General features: G+C 53.3%; 1 protein-coding gene across 1 annotated transcript in view; it reads left to right on the forward strand.

Moving 5' to 3' along the window:
* FAM222A (family with sequence similarity 222 member A) overlaps nt 1-21,882 on the forward strand; it is a 55,544-nt gene extending 33,662 nt beyond the window's left edge. Inside the window, exon 3 of the mRNA XM_025986624.2 lies at nt 19,299-21,882. Coding sequence (XP_025842409.2) covers nt 19,299-20,584 — 1,286 coding nt within the window. The 3' untranslated portion in view covers nt 20,585-21,882. The remainder of the gene's footprint in view (nt 1-19,298) is intronic.
* Nucleotides 21,883-23,806: the final 1,924 nt, after the last annotated feature.

Raw genomic sequence — 23,806 nt, forward strand, 5'->3', positions numbered from 1 at the left:
GCTAAACCGCTGAGCTACCCGGGCTGCCCGATTTATGCTTTTATTTTAGTTAAAATATTCTTTGTATTCATTTCTTTAAAAATCTGAGTTAGGGGCTTAACCCTATACTGATAAACAAGGGGAAAAAAGGAAATATTAAGACTATGAATTCTCTGAGCACTACTTTAGCTGTATCCTATAGGTCCTAATAGAAGATATTTTTATTATTTTTTAAATCTCTTGTAATGTGGTTTTGATTTCTTCTTTGACCTAAGGCTCATTTGAGTTCCATCTATTCACTCAGGTAGTAGGTGCTTCTGCAATTAATTATTTCTAGTTATAATGCATTATGATCAGAGAATTGTTGTGCATGATTGCTACTCTTTTGGACTTGAATTTTCCTTTGTGATGTAATCAGTTTTTGTGAGTTTTCAGACTTTTCAGATGAGACCTGAAAAGAAATGTGGCTGTTTGGGGGATTCAGAGTTTGGTGTATACGAATTATGTCTCCCCCATTAATTATGTTAGTTATGTCTTCCTTATCCTTGCTTACCTGTCATGGATGGAGAAGTGAATTAGACACCTACTACTCACATGTTCCAGGCTGTTTCTTCTTGCAGCGCCTAGAGCTGTGGCCTTATGCACGGTGATGCAATGTCATTTAACACAGAGATATTAATATCTTAAATCTTTGTAGTGAATTGTACTTTCTTTGCCATATTTAATACTTTTGAACCTGGGTTCAGTTTTATTTAAGATGGTAGGTAATCTCTGCTTTTTTAATTCACATTTTCCTTGAAACTTTACCAATCCTTTCATTTCAGCCTTTCTGAATTATACTTAGTTTAGATGTGACTCATATACAGTAGAGTTGAATTAAGCTTTGTGAAACAATCTGAATGACTTTTAAACAATTTTTTCTTTTTACATTTATTGACATGACAGATGTCTGATCTATTTTGTGCTTTATTTTAATGCTTTGAAAAGTCTATCTTGGGATGGCTGGGTGGCTCAGTAGGCTAAGCGTCTGCCTTTGGCTCAGGTCATGATCCCAGGGTCCTGAGATGAAGCCCTGCATTGGGCTCCCTGCTTAGTGGGGAGTCTGCTTCTCTTGCTCACTCTCTGTCAAATGATTAAAATCTTAAAAAAATAAATAAAAAGGTCTATGTGATCTGTGCTTGTGTACCTATAATCATAAAGGAGGTCTTTTTTTTTTTTTTAAGATTTTATTTATTTATTCATGAGAGAGAGAGAGAGAGAGAGAGGCAGAGACACAGGCAGAGTGAGAAGCAGGCTCCATGCAGGAAGCCTGACGTGGGACTTGATCCAGGGTCTCCAGGATCAGGCCCTGGACTGAAGGCAGATGCTAAACCGCTGAGCCACCCAGGGATCCCAAGGAGGTCGTTTTCATTCTAGTGTAACTTTAAAGAATACCCTGATCTCTATTTCTTTGGAACAGTATCTATTACTGTCCCTAGAATGAACAAAGTGATGAAATCAATGTATTTCCTTTTTCTCTCTACATTTTCTTAGAATTATTTCCTTCCTATTAAGCCTCGATTACTTTTTTTTTTTTAAGATTTTATTTATTTATTCATGAGAGACACAGAGAGAGGCAGAGACACAGGCAGAGGGAAGAGAAGCAGGCTTCCAGGCAGGAGCCCGATGCAGGACTCGATCCCGGAATTCCAAAGGCAAAGGCAGACGCTCAACCACTGAGCCACCCAGGCGTCCCTAAGCCTCCATTACTTGACATCAGTTTTAAGATTTATTTATTAGAGAGAGAGAGAGAGAGCACAAATGGGAGGGGCAGAGGGGGAGAGAAAGAATCTCAAACAGATGCTACACTGAGCACTGAGCCTGATGATGGACGTGGACCTTAATGTGGAGCTTGATCTCATGGACCCTGAGATCAAAACCTGAGCTGAAACCAAGAGAACACTTAACTGCCTGTGCCACGCAGGTGTCCCTACCTGACATCAGTTTTAAATGATATCTTTTGGGGCATCTGGCTGGCTCAGTCAGTAGAGCATGCTACTCTTGAACTCAGAGTTGTGAGTTCAAGCCCCACGTTGGGTGTAGAGATTACAAAAAAAAAAAATTTTTTTTTAATTCTCTTTTTTAAAAAGATTATTAAAAAATAATAATAAACTTTAAAAATATATCTTTTGATCACAACTATTAAATACGAGGATATCTGTATACTTCTATTGCCATCCTTCTCTTTCCCCTTCCCTCTTCTGTTATTCATGATACCCTTACTCTGTTCCCAGGACTTGTAATGCTGGTTACATGATCACAGTCATTTCTCTGTCTCCTAGAGAAATAGGGTCAGTGCTCACCACCAGTTCTTGTGCCTTCTTTTCCCATGATCCAAAGTTGGTCCACTGGCATATGGCTTAAGGCCTCAAGTGAACAGCACTCCAGGAGTTCCCACAAGTTCAGAAAGTCACTTTGTTTCCTTGAGAATCTTTGCAGACCATGTTCTGTTCTCTAATGTTGACTGTTGCCATGGAGAAGTTAAAGCCTGATTTTTCCTTCTTTATATTTCACTTTGACCTTTCCATGTCTCTCATGTTATTACTTTACTAGCATGTGTCCTGGGGTTGGCCATTCAGAGTCTCTTTTCCCTGGAACACAGTACCATGCCCTTTTGACAGGCAGATCCAAGGCTTGTATTATTTTAATTTCCTTCTTTGGGGACTCTAGTTTAAGTACAGATTGGCTGTCTTTTGCCTGTCTTCCCTGTGTACCCCTTTCACTTTGCTCTTTTTTTGCACCTTTTGTATTTCTTGTACATTCTATTTTCCCCTTTTGCTTTTATGAGTTTTTTCCTTCTACTCTTGTATATCTGCTTTGTGGTGTTTTGTTTTGTTTTGTTTTTTTTTATAGAAACAATTGTTGTAAAGTTTTTTTCCTTCACAATGAAATTATCTGGCTATAATTTTCATCTCATCTGTGGCTACATTTTTCTGATGGGAAGTGGATTGTAGTTTGGTTTTTTGTTTTTGCTTTTCCAGCCATTACTTAGAATTTGCCTTCTTTCTCATTTTCCTTTCAATTAAGTACCATGCTAGTTCAATTTTATTACTCACCTCTGGAGGAGATGAGTTTTTCTCAGCCCAGCTGTTTCCCTCCAGTTGCCTCAGAGACAAACTGGTTCCTACAAGTATGGCTTATTTGGGGGATTTCTTATTTAGCGCTACCTTCTTTGCTTTTCAGAACCAAGTGGGCATAGGGAAGGTCTATAACCAGCTGATACATCCCTGGTTTTACTGTAGCAAAGAAGGGGGTTTAGATTGTGTTTAAATTTATACAAATCTAAAAGGGATATCTATAACACTTAGGAAGTGTATGCAGCTGGCTCTTTCTGAAATGTACAGCTAGGCACCCTCTTTATGCTTCCTCCCTCAGCCCCATTTGATCTCTGTTGCTTTGGACACCCTGTATACGTATGGTTGTTTAGGGGTTTAGCACTCTCCTAGTTTTGCCAAAAAATGGAAGAACTAGTGTTTTTGTTGCATGTTGCTTTTGGGGCATTTGTAGGAAGAGAAGGTATTATATCCACATTCCTTAAAATTGAAGTCTTCTATTGGTGTTCTTTCAGAGATAGGGGTATAGAAAAATATTTGTCTACCTTATCAAAAACAGAACAATGTCAGATGATTTGGTTGGGGGCGGGGCTTTGGTTTCAAGGAATATTATTTTTCATGCATAGTCCCTTTCATTCCTTTATATAACCTTCAGGAAGAACATATTCTCTTTTGTTAAATTAAGTACTTCACTGAATAGATTGTCTATGGTCCCCAATTCAGAAAGCATGAGAATTTAAAATGAAAAATAACTCTCCTTCCCAGAGGAAATCCGTGTTAGCAGTTTCTTAAATACCCTCCTGAAAAATACACACATGCAGGAGGAACAATAAATACCTTTTGTGGGATGCCTGGATGGCTCAGTGATTGAGCGTGTCTGTCTTTGGCCTGGGTCATGATCCTGGGGTCCTGGGATCGAGTCCCATATTGGGCTCCCTGCAGGCAGCCTGCTTCTCCCTCTGCCGTGTCTCTCTCTGTGCCTCTCATGAATGAATGAATGAATAAATAAATAAAATCTTTTAAAAATAAATACCTTTTGTATAAACATTCACACACACATCCCTCAGTTCCTTGCCTTTTTTAATTACCAATATATCCATCTCACCCTCATTCTTTTTAACAGTTGCATTGTATTCCATTACATGGATAAAGAATAACGTTTTAAACCATCCCTCTGTTGATAGACATTTAGGTTGTTTCTAGTCTCTTCCTATTCTGAACAATGCTGTAATAAATCTTTGTACATGTATGTATATTTGTGCAAAAACCATTATTCCATGGACTTACTGGCTCAAAGGATCTGTGTGTTTTAACCTTTAATTGCTCCTGTGCTGCTGGTTGGAGGCAGAGGCTGGGCATGATGACCGACCTGGACTAGTCCTTCCTTTCTGCTCCTAGGCTTGATCTAGACAGTGTGGGGGACCACCAAGGACGTCCTGCATCTCCAGCTCACTCAGGCCCTTTGACATCTTTGCACTTATTGGAAAAGATAGTGACTCTGCCTGTAATTGAAGAGCACAGGAAAGAGGGAGGCAGGAAGGGAGATAAACAAATTGAATTGGGTGCCCTGCTGCTGGCCCAGGCCTGGACATTGGCAGAGAAGGCTCCTGCCCTTTCCTTCTGGGCATGACTCTGGGGCAGTCCCGCCCTCTTGTGCCTGTGGCCTTCAGGCATAACTGAGATGGGAAGGGCTCTCCCTGAGCTTTGCCACCAGACCATAGGCTGCACTGCATTTCTTACCACAGGAGAGAGGTCTCAACTGGGCCATGTGTACCGTGATTTGGACAAGTTGGGCAGCTTCTTAGGGCCAGTGTTCTCCCTTATATAAAGCAAGGGATAGGGTCAGGTGGACCAAAGAAGCCATCCAGCTCTGACCACCTATGACAGTAATGTCGAAAGTCTGGTCGAGGAAAGATGTGGCTTAGTCTGAGATCCCCTCCCTCCATTCCTATAAAGTGGGATCAGAGCAGCCTGATGACACAAGGCTATACAAGGCATAGCAGCCCCATGTGCCCAGAACATGTCCAGCAAACCAGAAAAGGCTACAATTTACCTCTCTGGGATCTGAGGTCAGGCAGATAGAGGGCGCCAGGAGTATGAGTGGTCCTATGTCCAGAAGCCTGGGCAGCTGGCTGTTGTAGCCTATTCCTGGTGGCTAGAGAAAGTGACTTGGAGAGAAAAACGATTTAAAAAGGTGTGTGAAAAAAAAAAAAAAAAGGTGTGTGTGTGTGTCTGTGTGTGTGTGTGTGTGTGTACGTATGGGGGGAGTCCATTTCCCCTCCCCTACCTCAGGCCTAAGATCTTGGACTACTCCCAGCTGACCAGAGTCCCAGGGTCCCAAACAGGATCTGCCCACACCTGGGACAGAAGCCTGTTTTTCTCAGCTGCTCAGGACCTTCCTTCCTAATAAATATTTGACTTTCTCATCATGCTGTTGATACATAAACTCTGAGTCCATGCTGCTCTAAGTGTAGACTATGCAGAGAGCCCCAGAGAGGCACCAAGGGGACTTGGGGAGAGGCATTCGGGGATCTGCCATCCAGGAAGGGAAGAGCTGAGGCAGCCACCCCAGGAGACTGCGTGTGAGCTGCCACCCTTGCTCTGCCAGGCCTTGGGTAAGTGGCACAGCCTCTCTCTGCCTCAGACTGCTCTTCTGTAGCTGAGAGTAGCATGCCCATCCTCCCTTCCTGCCCATGAGCCTCCAGGGCACAGGCTTTGAGATGGAGATGGTCTGGGGGTCAAATCTGGCTGTGCCCTAAATGGGGCGTGAACGTGCATGTGTGTGGTCTTGCACACGTGAGTGCCTGGCCCTCCCTCTCTGGGCCTGTTAACTCCACTGTGATGTGAGAATAAGTACAAGAGAGAACCCCCCAAGGCCTGGGAGCAGACTCACACACTTTACCTGCCCCAGGTCCCACTGAGCGAGGGAATCCCCCCTTCCCATACTCACAAAGGGACCAAAGGTTCCCGCCCACCCTCCCATCTTCAGGGGAGGAAGGGCTTGCTAACCCAGGAGGAGCAGGGGGAGGCTCTTTTCCCCAATTCCCACCCCTCACCCACCAACCTTGACCCCAAAAGGCTGGAGCCACAGCCCCACGAGCATTCCTGCAGGTGCAGCTGCTTCCACTGACACTAATAAAATACGGAAGAAACAAAGCAATTTAAAATTCCAATAAAATTAAAAACAAACCTCTGGTAGCAGATTCAATTACATAGCTGTTGCTGAGTGCAGCCTGGGGACAGAAGGAAGGTCCAGTGCCACCCCCGCCACAGGAACAGCAGCTCAGAGATGAAGGGCTGGGAGAGAGCCAGCTGAAGTTGGCCCCCTTTTATGATTTAACAAATAAAAATCAGCTCTTAAACTAGGAAAGAAGGCAACTTCCTCTCTACAGGGCAATCCACAACAAACCAACCTGAGGGTTGCTAAAATCAGAGCAAGACAAAGATCCAAGTCACTGCCTTTCCACACTGTGCAGAGGTCCTGGCCACCTCAGTGAGACAGAGAAAATATATAATGAGTTGTAAGGATTAGAAAGAAGTAAAACTAGCTGCATAGAAACTCCAGCAAAAGAATTCACCAAGCCCGCAGACATAAGGCCAACATACAAACACAGTCGTGTTCCCCTACAACGGGAGTTGGCACACATTTCCTGTAACATTCCTGATATTTTCACCCCTGTAGGCCATACAGACTCTATGGTAACTTATTCCACTCTGCTGGGTGGTAGCGCAAAAACAGCCACAGACACTCAGAATCGGCATGGCTGTGTTCCAATAAAACTTTATTTACAAAAGCAGGCAGCAGGCCAGGCTTGGCCTGTATGTTGTGGTTTGCTGGCTCCTACTCTACACCAACTACAAAGAGCTGGCAATTGCATTTTTAAAAAAGATACTATTACCTTTTTTTTTTTTTTTAATGGAAACAGCATTACGTGTATGGTAACACGTACCACGCTCTCCAGCCATTCAAAGCATACTAGTGAATACTCTGTAGTGTGAATTCTCAGGGTTGTGCAGTCATCACCATTAAACTTCAGAACATTTCCTCCGCCCCAAACAGAAACCTCACACCCATTAACTATGAGTCCCCGTTTCTTCTGGCCTCCTCACCGCCTGACCACTAAACTTGCCAATTCTCTCTCTCTGCGTTTGCCTCTCTTGGACAGTTTGTATAAATGGAATCCTACGACGTGCGGCCCTTTGTGTCTGGCTGTTTTCACTTCCCATGTTTTCAGGGTTCATCCACCAAGTAGCTTGTATCCATACTTCATTCCTCATCATCACTGAATAATCTTCCCTTGCATGGGCTACATCATGTTTTATTTACCACATATCAGCTGACAAACGTTTGGGCTGTTCCGCCTTTGGGGCGATTGTAAGGCTGCTGTGCATGTTTGAGTATAAGTTTTTGCAGGAAAGGGATCCCTGGGTGGCGCAGCGGTTTGGCGCCTGCCTTTGGCCCAGGGCACGATCCTGGAGACCCGGGATCGAATCCCACGTTGGGCTCCTGGTGCATGGAGCCTGCTTCTCCCTCTGCCTGTGTCTCTGCCTCTCTCTCTCTCTCTCTCTCTCTGTCATAAATAAATTAAAAAAAAAAAGTTTTTGCAGGAAAAAAAATTTTTGCAGGGACCTAGGTTTCCATTTCTCTTGTGGGTAAACCTAAGCATGGTATTCTTTGGGCACATGGCAGCTCTCTGTTTGACTTTTTGAGGAACTGCCAAATGGCTTCTGAAGCAGCTATGCTGTTATATGTGCCCACCAGCAGCGTATGCAGTTCTGGCTTCTCCACGTCTTCACCAAAACTTACCACCTGGCTTTCTGATTCTAGCTGTCCTACTAGGTGTGAAGTGGTATATCACTGTGGTTTTGATTTGTGGCAGGGGTGTTTTGATTATTGACTCAACCTCTTTATTGGTTACGGGTCTGTTCGGATTTTCCACTTCTTCATAAGTCAGGTAGTTTGTGTCTTTCTAGGAATTGTCCATTTTATCCAAGTCGTAGATATTATTACATTAAGGAACTAAAATAAATTGGTAAAAGAGGTAAATGACCTTTGTGGAGAAAACTTTACTCAGTGATTTTTTTTTTAAAGACCTAAATAAACATAGATATATATCCTGCACATGGACAGAGATTCAGTAGGGGGAAAAATCAATCCAGTCCTTACATCCTGACCATGTGTGTGTAACTTGAAAATCTGACTTTGAAGTTGATAAGAACAAAAGGCCAAGAATGGGCAAGGTACTTCTGACAAGGAAGTATAAGGGTAGGGGACCAGGCTAGTACTGCCCTGGCTTACGGCTGAGGTGGTGGGATGAGTACAGAGACAGAGGGAGCCAAGGCATGGAGCAGAACATCTAGAAATGGACCAGTGTGCAATGTGAGCTCAGTCTGGGACAGAGCAGTTCTCTCAGACCTGTGGGGATGGACATGTACTGCTGGAACCTCTGGTTAGCCACATGGAATGAGTAACACTGGAGCCCTACCTCACACCACACACAAGAAATTCCAGACAGACTAAAAATCTGGTACCCTGCAACGAAAAACCATTATCATTCTTTGAAGCAAATTATGAGGAATATCCACCAGGAAGGATTTGCAAATGGAAAGGGGGAAGGAAAAAAAAAAGAAAACTCAAAGGAAACAAATTGGAACGCATTAAAATTAAAAACTGCAGCTTGGCAAAATGCTCCATAAAAAAAAGTCAGGACTAGCCAAAAATTGAGAGAGTATGTCTGCAGCCCGCTTGTAATGGACCAGCATCCAGTACAGAGCCAGGGAGGTGGCTGCAGAGAAAGAGAGAGAGACAGAGAGAGAGAGAACATGCACACAAGTGAGCATATGCGCACAATGGGGAGGGGTGGAATGTGGGAGGGGGCAGGGCACACGGGGAGGAAAGAGCAGGTGAGTCAGACCAACACGGTGGTGGATGGAGACAGACCGGTATGTGCACGGCCCAAAGGAGGGATGAAGCAGCAGTTCCAAAGGGCACCAGGCAGGCGGTGCAGCAGGCTGGGCACAGGGAGACGGGGAGGAGCAGGCTCTCAGAGGCCGGTCAGGGAGCAGGTAAGGGAAAGAGAGAGCAGGTGAGACGCAGATGAGACACAGGTGAGTGACAGGAAGGTCAGGCTGCAGAGGGATTAAAGTGCCCCCAGCCCTGCCTGCAGGGACCCCTTGGGCACTCCGGAGCCTGGAAGGCATGTGTGGATACACACGTGTGCCTGTGAGCACCTGCTGGTCTTTGTATACAGGATGGCCCTGAATATCTGGGCACATGTGGCTTCACGCTGCGCCCCTAGCATCTACGCATGAGCCTGCATACACATGTACACACAGGGCTGGAGAACGTGAGGATCCTTTCTGCAGCGCCCAGGCATAACCACTACCCTGCACTGCCTCGTCTGGTCCAGAAAGAGCTGGGAGGCAGGCGGCCAGCCTTTTCTGAGCAACTGTGATGTACCAAGATTTCTGACACGCATTCTCTCACTTAATCTCCACTCTATTCTCTGAAGGCAAATGGAGGGCAGAGAGCTGCGGTCACCTCCCTGAGGTCACCCCCGCTGGTCACTAGGGCGCCTGGATTCACAGCCCGGTCAGTGGGCTGGGCGCAGGTCAGGGTTGTTGGCAGCCACCCTCGTCCCTCTGCACATCCCTCCCAGTGGAGGCCAGAGGACAGCTGCATCTGCCCTGGCCCAGCCGCCTTCCCCCACCCCCTTCCTGGGCGGCCTCATTAGGGATTCTGCTGGTGCCACCAGCTAATTAGTGTCACGTTAATTGAGCATTCAGGAGGCTGCCACCTCCAAGGGCAGAGTGTCGGCAGCAAAGGGGAATGCAGATGCGGACTGCTCCTCCCTGTGGGCTTGGGCCAGGTCCTGTGCTCAGGGACCCCTTATCCCCTGGAGCAGCCGGGACACCCCTCCCCCATTCAGCAGCGTCATGCCCCTGTGGCTTCCCCAGCCTGAAGGGAAGAGGCAACAGGCAAAATCTGCAGCCGCATAAGAAATGATATCTGCTGAACACCTACTGTGTGCCTGGCACACCTTGAGTCCTCCCACTCCTGTGGGAAAGCTACAGTTAGCTCTGTCCTAGAGTCAGAAAAATCCAGGGCTCACTGAGGGAACAGCTTCTGTAGACCAATGTCCAGTGGCATTCAGCTGGGCAGCGGTGGGAGAAGCCCAGAGCATGGGAGCAGGAATTCCGGGCTGGCATCTTCCCCCACCATGCCCTCCTCCACCTGCCCCTTGGTGAGCGAGTACCACAGGCCTTCCAGGGCAGAGTATCACACAGACTTCAGCCACCTGTGATTTGTGACCTCTTCATCCCCTTAAAGATGAGAAACTGAAGGCCAGTTTAAGTGGCCTGGCCAAGGTCACCCACCGCATGTGGCAATGCTGCGCATCAGTCCGCCCTGGCCACCTCCAGCCAGAGTCCGAGCTTTGCACCTGCGCTGTCTCTCCAGCAGAGCCCCTGCCCCTCCACCCACACTTCTCCCCTCCTGATGGGGTGCCGCCGGCTGCCACCGAGTCCCGCTCTCCTGTCTCCCTGCAGCAACACTAAATCCCACTCAAAGGGCTGCTTTTAATTGGCTTAATATACTCGTTAATAACCACGTCTCTGTAACGCACCTGTAAAAAGCCCATAACATTAACGTAATGGCAGTGACAGCTCATCTGCGCTTCCAGCCAGGCTTTTAAATTTCCCGACAGGACTTTAATGGGGGCTACAGGGCAGGGACAGCCCAGTTCACAGGGCGGGTGCTGCGGTTTCTGCTGCTCGGGAGTCCAGGTTCTGTCTGCTGCCGCCCCCCCGCAGCCTCCTGGAGGCCTCAGAACAGGGATTCACTGGACTCTGCAGCACTTTCCAAGCACCTGCTGTGGTTCCAGAATTTTCCAGGGGTCAGGGATGAGAAAGCAAGGCTTGCCCTTGGTCTATAGACCAGGAGAGAAGTCAACGGACAGTTACAGCCTGGGGGCCTCAGGCGGAAGGGGAGTTTTACATCCCCACTAAGATGTGGAGCATCAGAGCCAGCAGCCCGGGGTGGCTCTGAGCAACACTTCTTACTCCGTTCTCCCAGCGTGTCGTTCAAGCACCTTCTGTGTACCAGGCACTGTATGGACAGTTCCACCCAACCTCAGAATCACCACTCTTTTTTTTTTTTTTTTTAAAGATTTTATTTATTTATTCATGAGAGAGAGAGAGAGAGGCAGAGACACAGGCAGAAGGAGAAGCAGGCTCCATGCAGGGAGCCCAACGTGGGACTCCATCCTGGGTCTCCAGGATCACACCCTGGGCTGAAGGCGGCACTAAACTGCTGAGCCACCTGGGCTGCCCAGAATCACCACTCTTGATCAGGAACTTGCAGGAGGAGGGTGGAAAAAGGAGCTGGAGACGGGGGATTTCCCACCAGGGTGTGGGAGACAGATGGACACAGACCAATGAGTAGGGTGTCTGCCTGAGGTGAGCACAAGCAGGCATCATTCCAGCTGTGCTCTAAAGGACCAGTTTTTGGTTACCGAGGGGAAACTTCTCAGTGTGAGACAACAGTCCGGAGCCATTGCATCCATGGTGCCCAGGGAATGGACGATGGGGCTCAGAACTTGGCTCATGGATCCTTTCTGTACCATTAGAGCTCTCAGACTGGTGGTGTGTGGTTTGCCCTGCTAAGTGTTTGAGCATAGCTTCAAGGGTGCACGCCTCTGGGCAGGGCACAGCTCCCTGGCCCACTCCCAGCCCATTTGTCCTCCAGTTCTCAGCAAAAACATGCAGGGAATCACATTTTTGCAATCCTTACTTGATACCCTGTTACCTGAATGTCTACCCCTCCCCTTCTGGAACCCAGGGCCACCTCCCAGGCTACCGTGAGGACGTCAGAAGGGCAGGGCTGTAAGGATTTGGCATTGTGCCTGGCCCAGGGGACACCATGTGTGTGTCCGGGGGCCTGTGGGGAAGGAGGGCTGTGCAGAGGGAGCTCAGGGTCACATGACCAAGACCTCAAATGCCATCCTGAGCGGTTCAGACTTCACACAAACAGGGGCTCAGTAGAGTGTCTTACGGAGAGGCACCCTGAAAATAGGCCCCTTTTTGGTCTTCATAAAAACTCTCCAAGACCAGCATCAGTATCCCCATTTTACACACAAGAAAACTGAGGCTCACAGAGGGGTAGCGGCCCACCTGAAGCCACACGGCGTGTGGTAGAGCTGGGATTTGAGCTCGGCCCACATTTGCCCCCTGCAAGGCTGCCAACCACCCTCTGTGCTCCGCTCCGGAGCAGAGGCAGCCTGACGGTGGTCAGGGCCCAGGCAAGGAGCCAGGGAGGCCTTGGGCTGCTCAAGGCCAAGGGAAGAGGAGGCGGCTTTGAAGCAGGCGGCATGACGCAGGCATCAAGGGCGGGGCCCGGGGAGAAGGGAGAGCTGCGTGCCTGTCCCCCAGCCTCGCTGGACACACACAGGGTCACTGCCAGGCCCCGGCGACTACAGAAAAGCACAGAGAAGAAACAAAGTGCACACCCTCACCAGGCCGGGCCCTGCTAGCACCGGAGGCTTTTTACTTCAAGCCTCGGTCTGAGCCCCTTCGAGAGGGAGGGAGGGAGACTGCGGGCTCGTGGGTACAGCCCCTCTGTAACCTCTCTCTGTCCACATACCTGTACTGTACACCTTTGCCCACTTCCTCAGACTTCTGGAACCCAAATTTTAGTGCCAAGCAAAGTACATCTCTGCTGTGGATCTGCTGGGTGCTCTGTCTCGTGGGAACAGTCAGGTTGCTCCCGGGCCTTCTTCCTAAGACCCCTCATCCTGCCCGGTTTTCAACCCAGTAGCCAGAGTAGGTCATGTCCCTCCCTAGGCCCCTGAGGAAACTCAGAGTAGGTCATGTCCCCTCCCTAGCCCCTGAGGACAAGCCCAGGTCCCCACGGTGCCCCAGCCCTCCCCCCTCTTCTACAACCCTTCCCTGCTGACTCTGTTTCCCCAGACACACCTGGTCCCTTTCTGGGCCCTGCCGAGACCGCCGTTGCGTCAGCCAGAAGGCTCACTCCCTCACTTTGCAGCCTTTCCTCAAGGGCCACATTCTCAGAGACGCCACCTTCACACCAGGCACCCCTCTGTCAGGTCCCTCCCCGCCCCTCACGCCCTGCTCTTTTGCTTATGGTGCTTGCATAACAAATTACTCCCAAATTCAGTGGCCTCCAACAGCCATGTGCTATGCTCGGCCATACGGACAGGGCACAGTGCAGAGGGTGTGTCGGGAGCCTTCGCCAAGCGCTGGGGTATGGCTGCTGGGAGTGGGGTTGGGAAGGCCCAGGCTCGGGGCTGGAATCTTCCAAAGGCTTGCTTCCTCACACATCAGGTGGTTGATGCCAGCAGCTGGTTCAAACACCCACACATGGCCTCTCCATGGGGCTCGGGCTTCCCCGAGTACAGTGGCTGGGTTCCAGGGACGGACACCCTGACAGACTGACAGACCCACCTGGGTCTCCATGCAAAGCCATGTTGCCTGTAACCACGCAGCCAGGACCAGGACAGCCCGTGGCACTACGTCTGCCACATTCCCCTCAGTAGAACGGAGCTGCTGAGTTCCTCCACGTTTGAGCAAAGGAAAGTCAGCCTCCACGATCTCTGGGAGGAGCGCCAAAGAACTTGTGGACAGGTTTTAAAACTACCATACCTACTCTGTCCTCGTTCCCAGGGCCTGTGGCTTCCTGACGGTATATATGACCGTCGCCCCTGCTAGACTGTCAGCTCCATGAGGGCAGGGACTTCGGTTTGCTTTGACGGTGGCTGCTTCTCCATGGCCCTGTACGGAGCCTGCACAGCCAAGGGCCCAGGAAGACATCTGGATGCGAGGCTGGAGGGAGGCTTCTGGGAGCGGCTCTCCTGGGGCTGTCTCCTTGGCTTGGTTCCTCCAAGGACTAATTCTCCCAAGTGTCGTGACTGGCAGTGAACAGGGGCCCACAGCCGGGACGGGTCTGTTTGGACACAGCCTTGTTGTCCAGTAAGATGTTTCTGGAAACCTATTATGTGTCCTATAGACGTCAGGGACATAGCAGTGAGTGGGCCAACTCAGGGAGCCCAAGTCTGGGGGTGCAGAAGGACAAACCCGGGGCAATCAGAATCTGCTGCCGTGACCAAGTCCAGGTGCTTGCTGAGACCTCTGGTGGGGTCCCCTAGTCCAGCCAGGGGTATTGGGCAGGGAGGGAGTCACATCAAAGATAGGCCCTGGGTTTCCCCAACAGGCCCCCCCCTTCCCTGCCGCACATCAGCTCTGTGAGCACTGCCGCCTATCCTCACCACTGCTTAGACAGCCCTTCAGGAACAAGGCATAGAGTAGGAGCTGTAGACTCCTAGGGCCACAGTGACACGACACCCATGCCAGGTTTGAGACAAGGGACTCCAGTGACCTGCAGGGGCAGGCCCATGCCCCACACAGAGGCACTTGAATTCATAACACTGAAGATCCCTGAGCACATGCCCAGGCAAGACCTGCCCAGGGATGCCAGCTGGCAGGCTCTAGGAGCAGGCCGAGGGTGGGAATGACAGCTGCCTGGCCTGCAGCCTCTGGCGGGTCACCTCCCACCTCTCTGAGCCTCCAGGCAGACTTTAAGTTCCCTCCTGGGGATGCAGGTGGTGGTGAAGGGGACTTGGCAGGAAGCCAAAACAGGGCCACATCTCAGCTCCGCCCCCCAGCAGTTGCATGGTCTCACGAAGCTCTGAGTGCCCTTCCTCGTCTGTAGACCGGGGGCCTGGTCTAGGTGTCTACTGCAGTGTAACTGCTTGCTTCAAAACTTAGTGGCTTAAGACATCCACAGACACGTAGCATCTCTCACGGTTTCTGTGAGTCAGGGATTCAGGGTGGCTTAGTTCTGCTCTTTGCCTCCCGTGAAGCTGTAGTCAGGATGCCAGGGCTGCACTCATCTGAAGGCTTGACCGGGGCTGGAGGACCTGCTTCCAGAAGGCTGCCTCACACGGCTGTGGGTGGGAGACCCCATTTCTTTTCCTGTGGGCTTCTCCATGGGCTGTTCTATATCCTCCTATGGTGGCTGCCTCCCCCAGAGCAAGTGATCTGAGCGCGTGAGTGACGGAAAACCCGGTGCCTCCATGACAGTCACACTGCTTCACCTCCACGGGACTTCATAGGCCACATGGGTCAGCCCCGCTTGGACTGGGAGGGGACTGCACACAGGCACGAGTACCAGGAGGTGAGGAGGATTGCAAAGGGGGTGTGGCAGACCTGGGAGGCTGCCTGCCAGATGCTTTAACTGGTCTACTTCCTCATCTGTAAAATGAGGGCCCCTGGCTCTCAGAGTGGTCAGGTGCTCCAAACAAGAGACGTCAAGAAAAGCTGTGGACGCAGAGCCTGGCTCATACTCAGGGCAGCCTCCATTGGCTCCCACAAATGCCGGAGGGCCCAACCCACCCCCATGGAGTCCTGCCGACCCACTGGGGCCCAGACGGTCTCCTCTCAGCAACTGGGAACCAGTAATAGGAAGGACTTTTCTCCCCCCTCTCTTCTTCTTCTTAAAGGTTTTAAACACCTAATTTATTCCATCCATTAGATAGATTTTGTAGATTTAATCATTTTCACAGTTGGTGGCTCATTGGATACTCAAGATAAACTCCAAATGAAAGTATAATGGTGAGGACAAATGAGTTTTCACACCACAATGGCAGAAACCTGCTTGGGAAGAGGGTTTAAGAGGAGCAAAAATACATACAGATATATTTTTTTCCCCCGGCAGCCGCTTTTGCTGACTATAGTAGGTTACCACAGTTAATTTCACCAGTTTTGTTCATCTGTAAAATTGCATAAAAGTGACATTTTTGTGCTCATTATAGCAACTGCTGATTTATGGCTGGTAAATGAAGAGCTGGTCCCTTTTTTGCGGGACTCTCCGAGCGGCGCTAAGTGCCCATGAAATTGCTTGTATAATGTAGTTTAAATCCAATCTCGGAGAAAGATTCCCCCGTTGGCCAAAGTGACATTTCCATTCTCCACACTGAGTTTATTTTAGGCCACTTAGGAGGGGGCTGCCCCAAGCAGGGTCAAGACGGAGGCCTGTGGCCAGCCAGGGGTCAGCTCCACCTGCCAGGTCTGGATTAGGACAGAGGGATGAGGGGCACTGGCCTGGGCTCCTTGGGAGGCTGAGGGCTGCCTACCTCTCCCCTGCCTGCTGCCCTGCCCAGGTCAGACCACATTCCTGCACCTCAGGGTATAGGGGAAGGACCTTTCTATTTTTTTTTTTTAAGATTTTATTCATTTATTCATGAGAAACACACACAGAGGCAGAGACACAGGCAGAGGGAGAAGCAGGCTCCATGCAGGGAACCCGATGCAGGACTCGATCCCGGAACTCCGGGATCATGCCCCGAGTCAAAGGCAGATGCTCAACCGCTGAGCCACCCAGGGATCCCAAGGAAGGACCTCTCTAATACGCATGCCTGCCCCTACCCCTCCCCTGCTTAAAACCTTGCCTGGCTGCCGATGGCCCAGGCAGGGCTTCTCCAATACTCCTTGTGGAGGGGATTTCCTGTTCACCCCAGGATGTTCAGTGGCATCCCTGGCCACTACCCACTGGATACCAGTAGCTGGGGTGGAGGCTTCCCTGACCCAAGTATGAGAATGGAACACATCACTAGACTGGCCAGTGTGCCCTCGGGGGGGAGAAAAAATTTCCTTACAGTGAAGAGGCCCCCTCTGCACCAGCCCAATGCCCTCCCAGGCTGCCTTTCTTCCACATGTCTGCCCTGGGCATCTGCTCTCATTCTGAATTACTTACAGTTCTCACTCGGGACATGCTTCCTCACCTCTGGACCCTTGCCTTTGCTGTTTCTTCTGCTTGAAATAGGTTTCTCTGCTCTCTCCTCACCCCTTTCAACATTGCCTTAACTGGGATGCTCTTTCTTCTAGAAAGCTGTCTTGATTTCCAAAGCCTGGCTGAATGAGGCTCCGCTGTATCCCCAAATGCCTGTGCCTTCGTATTGCAGCACACATTTTGCTCAGATTGGCTGAGCCAACAAGGGGATTGGGGGTGAGGCTCTGGAAGGATGGGATGTGGGGTGAGGCCTTCCAACTAATGGGGAGGAAGGTGGTGGGGTCTGCCCTCAGCCCCAGCCACAATGTCAGGCCCACCTGTGCTGGTCAGACGAAGGGCAGCCCAGGGCATGTGGGTGGCTCAGTTGGTTGAGCATCTGCCTTCCTGGGATTGAGCCTCGCTAGGGCTCCCTGCTCAGCTTCTCCCTCTGCCCCTTCCTCACTGCTTGTGCTCTCTCTCTTGCTCTGCTGTCTCTCTCAAATAATTGAATTTAAAAAAGGATAGCGCTAGCCCCTGCCCCTTCCTCCCCAGGATACCATTGTCCCAGGCAGATGGGGAGGGTGTTACCACTCCCAGGGTAGAGAGCACCTGCTTCTACTATCACACCCCACCATGTACAACTCGTTAGAATTCGCAGCCACCCTGGGAGGCAGTGTCCCCAGCAGCATCACCCCCTTTTTACAGATAAGGAAACTGAGGCTCAAAGTGGGGAAGCCCCATTCTCAAGTCCCTGCACTGGGGGTCACTGGTGGGCCCCAGGGGTGCTCATGGGGCAGGAGGAAGGCAAGGTGCTGTGGAGACCTTGAGGGGCTCCCTCGCTCAATGGCCCAATGGAGGCCCGCCACCCTCCAATACTGACCGTGTGCCTCACGCCCTCTGCTCTGCTCATTCCCTCAGGCCACCCTGCAGGACCGGCACAATCATGATCCCCATTCCACAGGTGGGGAAACAGGTTCATCCAGGCAAGCCATTTGCCCAGAGCCACAAAGTGCCACAAGCAGACAGGATTCTATGCAGCCGGCCAGTTCTAAAGCCCGGGGTCTTCCCCTCTATCTCATGCAGGTCCCTGCTCTCTTCCCTACACAGGGAGGGGCTTTGGATGCCAGAAAGTGGGGGGGGGGGGAGAGTCTGCCTACCAGCAACCCTCCTCCCCCATGGCAAGGGCCAGTTGTGCCACCAGAAGGTGGCCAACAGCCCCCTGTCCATCAAGATCTTCCCCACCAACATCCGGGTGCCCCAGCACAAGCACCTGGGCCGCACCGTCAACGGCTATGACACCAGCGGCCAAGAGTAGGACAGTCAGCCTGTCACACAAAGTGCATCCTCAGCCCCATGCTGACAGCGTGCCAAAAAAGCAGTGATTATCACCACGCTGGCCTTGCAGGTGATGGGCAGCCTCGGGGAGGGGCTGAGCAGCCAAGGTGGGTGAAGTCCCTCCTCGCCTGCCTCCTGGCTGAGCAAGGGCCTCTGAGCAGCCAGCGGAAGGCTGCAGAGCAGCTTCTGTCTGCCTTCTCCGGGTGCCCCGTTCCAGGCCTTGCGCTGGGCTCTGCGCACGTAGCTGCACACTTAACCAGCCCGTAGAGGTCGGCACGTCATCATCGCCCCATTTTACAGATGAGAGAAGGGAGGGGGGCACAGAGAGGATAATGAAGAAATAGGAGGAATGGCCTCCCTAAGGGCGTGGAGCCCCTGGAGCTCCTGCACTGTAAGGGGAGTGTGGCCTGTCACAGTCTCTTTGGCAAACTGCGGGGCATTTTCTCCTAAAGCTGCATGTTCCCCTGCCCCGGATCCCCCTCCTGGGCATAGTCCCAACAGAACGCACCAGATCTGTGTGCACCAGACTGCGTGGTGCTGTGTGTATCGGCCCCAAACTGGAAATGGCCCAGATGCCATCAACGTGGGAAGGATGAGTACACTGTGACGTAGTGTCCCACACGAGGACCGCGCAGCAGTGAGAAAGCACAACCCACGGCCCCCCAGGCGAATCCCACAGACTACCTTAAGCGGCAGAGGCTGATGCCGATGGAGACGCATGGCCGGATTCCATCCCCACCCGTACAGACACTGCGTCAGAAGTCAGGACAGCTGTTGGCTTGGGCGGGGCCGCAGGCGACACTGGGGGACTGGACACTGGAATATCCCATCTCTGGGCCGCAGGGGTGTCACAGGACTGTGTTCCGTCAGTGAAAGTTCAGCTTATGATGTGTGCGGTTGCCTTCCCGGACTTTACACCCGATCCAGAGCTTCGCAGTGAAGGAACAGATGGAGGAGCGAGGGGATGGATGGGGAACCGACGGAGGGAGGGGCAGAGTGAGCCCCGTGGGGCGGGGGGAGGGGCACAGCCTCGAGGCCTCCCCGGGTCACGGGGCAGGAGGGGGGCAGCTCTCACCTGCACTTTCCTCTCCGGCTTGTCCCCCCGACAGGTGAGACGGCGGCCAGCTCCATGCATTCGTCCCGCTACCCGAGCCCGGCCGAGCTGGACGCCTACGCCGAGAAGGTGGCCAACAGCCCGCTGTCCATCAAGATCTTCCCCACCAACATCCGGGTGCCCCAGCACAAGCACCTGGGCCGCACCGTCAACGGCTATGACACCAGCGGCCAGCGCTACAGCCCCTACCCGCAGCACGCCGCCGGCTACCAGGGCCTGCTGGCCATCGTCAAGGCCGCCGTCTCCTCCTCCTCCAGTGCCACCGCGCCCTCCGGGCCCGCCAAAAGCGTGCTCAAGAGCGCCGAGGGCAAGCGGACCAAGCTGTCGCCGGCGGCCGTGCAGGTGGGCATCGCGCCCTACCCGGCGCCCAGCACTCTGGGGCCCCTGGCCTACCCCAAGCCGCCGGAGGCGCCCGCCCCACCGCCCGGCCTGCCCGCGGCCGCCGCCACCGCCGCTTCCGTCATCCCCCTGCCCGGCCGCGGCCTGCCCCTGCCGCCTTCCAACCTGCCCTCCATCCACAGCATCCTGTACCAGCTCAACCAGCAGTGCCAGGCCCCGGGTGCCGCGCCCGCCGCCTGCCAGGCCGTGGCCGGTCCCCACCCCAGCCCGGCCAAGCACGGCCCCGTGCCCGGCTTCCCCGGCATGGCCTACTCGGCCGCCGCCACCGGCCTGCCCGACTGCCGGAAGGGCGCCGAGCTGGGCCAGGGAAGCGCAGCGGCCTTGACATTGGCTGCGGCCACCAAGCCTGCGGGCTACGCGGACGGCGGCCTGGATTACCTGCTGTGGCCGCAGAAGCCGCCCCCGCCGCCGCCCCAGCCGCTGCGGGCCTACAGCGGTGGCACGGTGGCCAGCAAGTCCCCCGAGGCCTGCGGGGGGCGGGTGTACGAGCGGGCCAGCGGGTCGCCCCTCAACTGCGGCATGGGGCTGCCCACCGGCTTCACCGTGGGCCAGTACTTCGCCGCCCCCTGGAACAGCGTGCTGGTGACCCCCACCAGCGATTGCTACAACCCGGCAGCGGCTGTGGCGGTCACCGAGCTGGGGCCGGGGGCAGCCCGGGAGCTGGCGGGGCCCCCCGTGGAAGCCCTCTCGGGCCTGCCCAGCAAGAGCGTGTGTAACACGGCCGTGCTGAGCAGCAGCCTGCAGTCGCTGGAGTATCTCATCAATGACATCCGGCCGCCCTGCATCAAGGAGCAGATGCTGGGCAAGGGCTACGAGACGGTGGCTGTGCCCCGGCTGCTCGACCACCAGCACGCCCACATCCGCCTGCCCGTCTACAGATAAGGCCTGCCCGGCGGCTGCACGGACAGACGGACAGGGCGCCAAGCGGGGAGGCAGGCCGCGGAACAGGGTGGGCGGCGCACCGGGGCACCCGACCTCGCCCTGTGCCCGAGTGCCCGTGGATGCCCACAGGGAAGCCAGGCTGGCCGCTGCTGCCATGCGGCCACCCGATGGGGAGCAGCAGGGCGACCTGGCTCCCCTAAGCCCCTCCCTGCCATCAGCTGCCCTAGGACATGGGGAGGGCCCAGGGCAGCCACTGCCGTCCACCACTTCCTCCATCCAAGCTGGCAGAGGCAGGGAGAGAGAAACCACTTTAAAACAGGAATGGTTCTTTCTGGCTTTCCCAGGAGAGGGGCTCAGGCCAGGGTGGGATACAGGAGGACAGGTGACCGTCTAGAGTCAGGTGCGGTCAGAGCAGCCCCCCGGGGGTCAGACATCTCCTGCCCCCACGAGCTCCCCAGTCTCCTGGAAAAGGAGCAGAGAGAGGGTAAAGGGAGTCACAGGGCCTACAGTGTCCCCCATTGGCCAATCCAGGCGAAGACCACTCTAACAGAGGCTCCAAGGACTACCAGTCCCCCCTGCTCCTCCTCCTCCTCTAGATCCTCCCTCCCCTCCTCCCATTCCTTCCCAACACAGAATTGTACCCCTGTCCCCAGTCTCTCCAAACCCTGTACTACCACCTTCCCCCTTCTCTCCACATCTTACAGGGCTGCTGGGCACAGCTGTACAGGCTGTGCACTGCACAAGGGCACCTTGTCCAAGGAGACACCATTTGCATCCTAGACTTGTATATTTATTATGGCAATTTTCTGAATCTTGAGGAAGGGGTGCCATTTCCCCTATTCGCACAAAGGCACCACAGGGGCTAACGGTGGGCCTGCCATCTTAGACACCAGAGGGACCCTACCCTGCCTTCTTCAAGGGTTCTCCTGGGAGCCAGCAAGGAGGCAACCTACTGGTTTTAGTTGGGAGACTCGATCCAGCTCCTTTCCTGCAAGCTGCCCTCCAAGGCCTGCTGCACACCATTGAGGGTAGGGGCGGGGGAGGCAGGCAGGGACACCCCCCAACCCTCACCCGCTGTTACATCCCCCAGGCCCGAATTCCCCAAGCCCCGGCCCCTCTGGCACTCCGGAAGCGGTACTGTATCTCTCCAAGGCCTGTTCAAGCACTAAGTGCATTTACAAATCTCTGAGAATGTTTTTTTTTTATACTAAAATTGACCATTATATTCTACTGTGAGAAGTGCAGTCTGCACTATATTGTTTTAAAAACGAAGAGAAAGAAAAAAGAAGGAAAACACAGATGGTGTCTCAGCTGTGGCATTGTTCTGTAGCTCTCGCTTTGTTCTTCCTTCCTTCCTTCCTTCCCTTAGGAGGGAAACGGGCTGCCTCCTCCCGCGCTGGCCGGGCACAGAGCCCCGAGGAAGCCGGCTGGGAGCTCCTGGCACCCACTGCTGGGCATTCCGTGCCCCACTTGCTTTGCCAGCTCTTTAGAGGTGGACGCCGTCACATTAGCACACAGGCCGAAGGCCACCGGGCCGTGGCCAGCGATCAGTCTGCAGAGTGGTGGGGGCAGAACCAAGCCTAGGCCCCTTGGCTCATTCCCTGCAAGGTGCGGAGGTGGTCTAGGGATGGTCTCTCTCTCTCTCTCTCTCTCTCTCACACACACACACACACACACACACCTCATGGCACTAAATTCCTTCCCAGCTTCTCCACACACACACACACACACACACACACACACACACCCACACCTCATGGCACTAAATTCCTTCCCAGCTTCTCCTCTGTGCCTGACACCCTCCAAGCTTCCATGGGCCTGACCATGCACCTCCTCCCTGGCCAGCCCAACACACATGCGCCCCAGGCCCTGGGTGCCGGGGGGTCTGCAGGAGACCACCCAGGATGCTCAGCATCTATCCGGCATTGGTGCTGGGTATTGCACATACACCACATCTCACTGGAGCCTTACCATCTCCTGTAAGGTACTAAGCCTCTGAGAGGAAGAAACCAAAGCTCAGAGATGTGAAGTGAACCTAAGGTCACACAGCAAGTCTGAAAAGTTGGGGTTTGAACCCCATGGACTCTTCCTCACATCCTGGCTCTGCCTTATCCCCTGGCAGGGAAGTCTGCCATCCAGCGGGGATGGGGGGGAGTACCTGGAGAGCCCCCTATTTGATGCAAGTCTCCCCGCTCCCATGCACAGAGCCCTACCTGGGTGCTAGGGTGAGACCCAGGCCCTTCTCAAGTGGGTCAGTGAGCCAAGCACAGCACCCGTCACACCCTGGGGAGCAGCCCAGGGGTGCTGGGTGACAAGCCAATGAGAGTCAGTGCCGCATAAGGCCACCAGGAGGGACCACAAATGGTACAAAAGCAGCTGTTTTTCTGACCTCCCAAAACAGTCTCAACCACATTACCAGGTGTGTAACCAAATCATCCCTGCTTTACAGTCGGGAACACAGAAACTGAGAACGGCCACAGGATGGTAAGAGGGAGCCAAGTTCTGGCTTCAGGTCCCACACCTCGGCCCAGGCCACCTCCAGATGCCCCAGACCTCTCCCGCAGCTTCCACCCTCACAGCAGGCTGGAATCCTGGCTTTGACGCTTGGGGTGACCCTGAACCAGATAGGACACGAAAGCAGGTGCAGGGACTTGGGGGCAGGGGTGGAGCAGCAGGGTCTGGGGCCAGGTTTAGGGCCAGGTGGTGGCCTATGGCTCTGCTGTTCCCAGGGTCCAACGCTACACCAACACGGTCTCTGGGTAGTCCAGGTCCCCTTGTCCTGAACTCCCTGCCAGGCCCACCCACACAGGGGCATCAGGAGCGCAAGGAAGCAAGACTGGAGCCACCCTCCAGCCAGGTCCCTCCCATTTAGAGTTGTGGGCGGAGGGCCTACCTCTGATCTGGGAAAAACTCGATGGCTGTGGCGGGGTCTGCAGCTCTGTGCACAGGACAGTGGGGACACGTGGCACAGAGAGTCTGGGCCGGGCCCCAAGGTCCTGCTGGGGTCCCAGCCCTCAGCTAACACCGGCTCCCCGGGTGCCTCGGCCAGGCACCTCCCTGGGAAGGGGGCTAATTGGCCTCAAAGCAGTCCCGACCTTCATTCATAGAATCACCTTGGACTACCTGCCACACTGGGGGGCAGCGCAGGTGACGACAAGGAATCGCCGTCAATGCTACAACCGCCCGACCGTCAATGGTACAACCGCCCACGGTCACCGCAGG

Source organism: Vulpes vulpes, chromosome 10, assembly GCF_048418805.1.
Source record: "Vulpes vulpes isolate BD-2025 chromosome 10, VulVul3, whole genome shotgun sequence".
NCBI classification, from domain to species: domain Eukaryota; kingdom Metazoa; phylum Chordata; class Mammalia; order Carnivora; family Canidae; genus Vulpes; species Vulpes vulpes.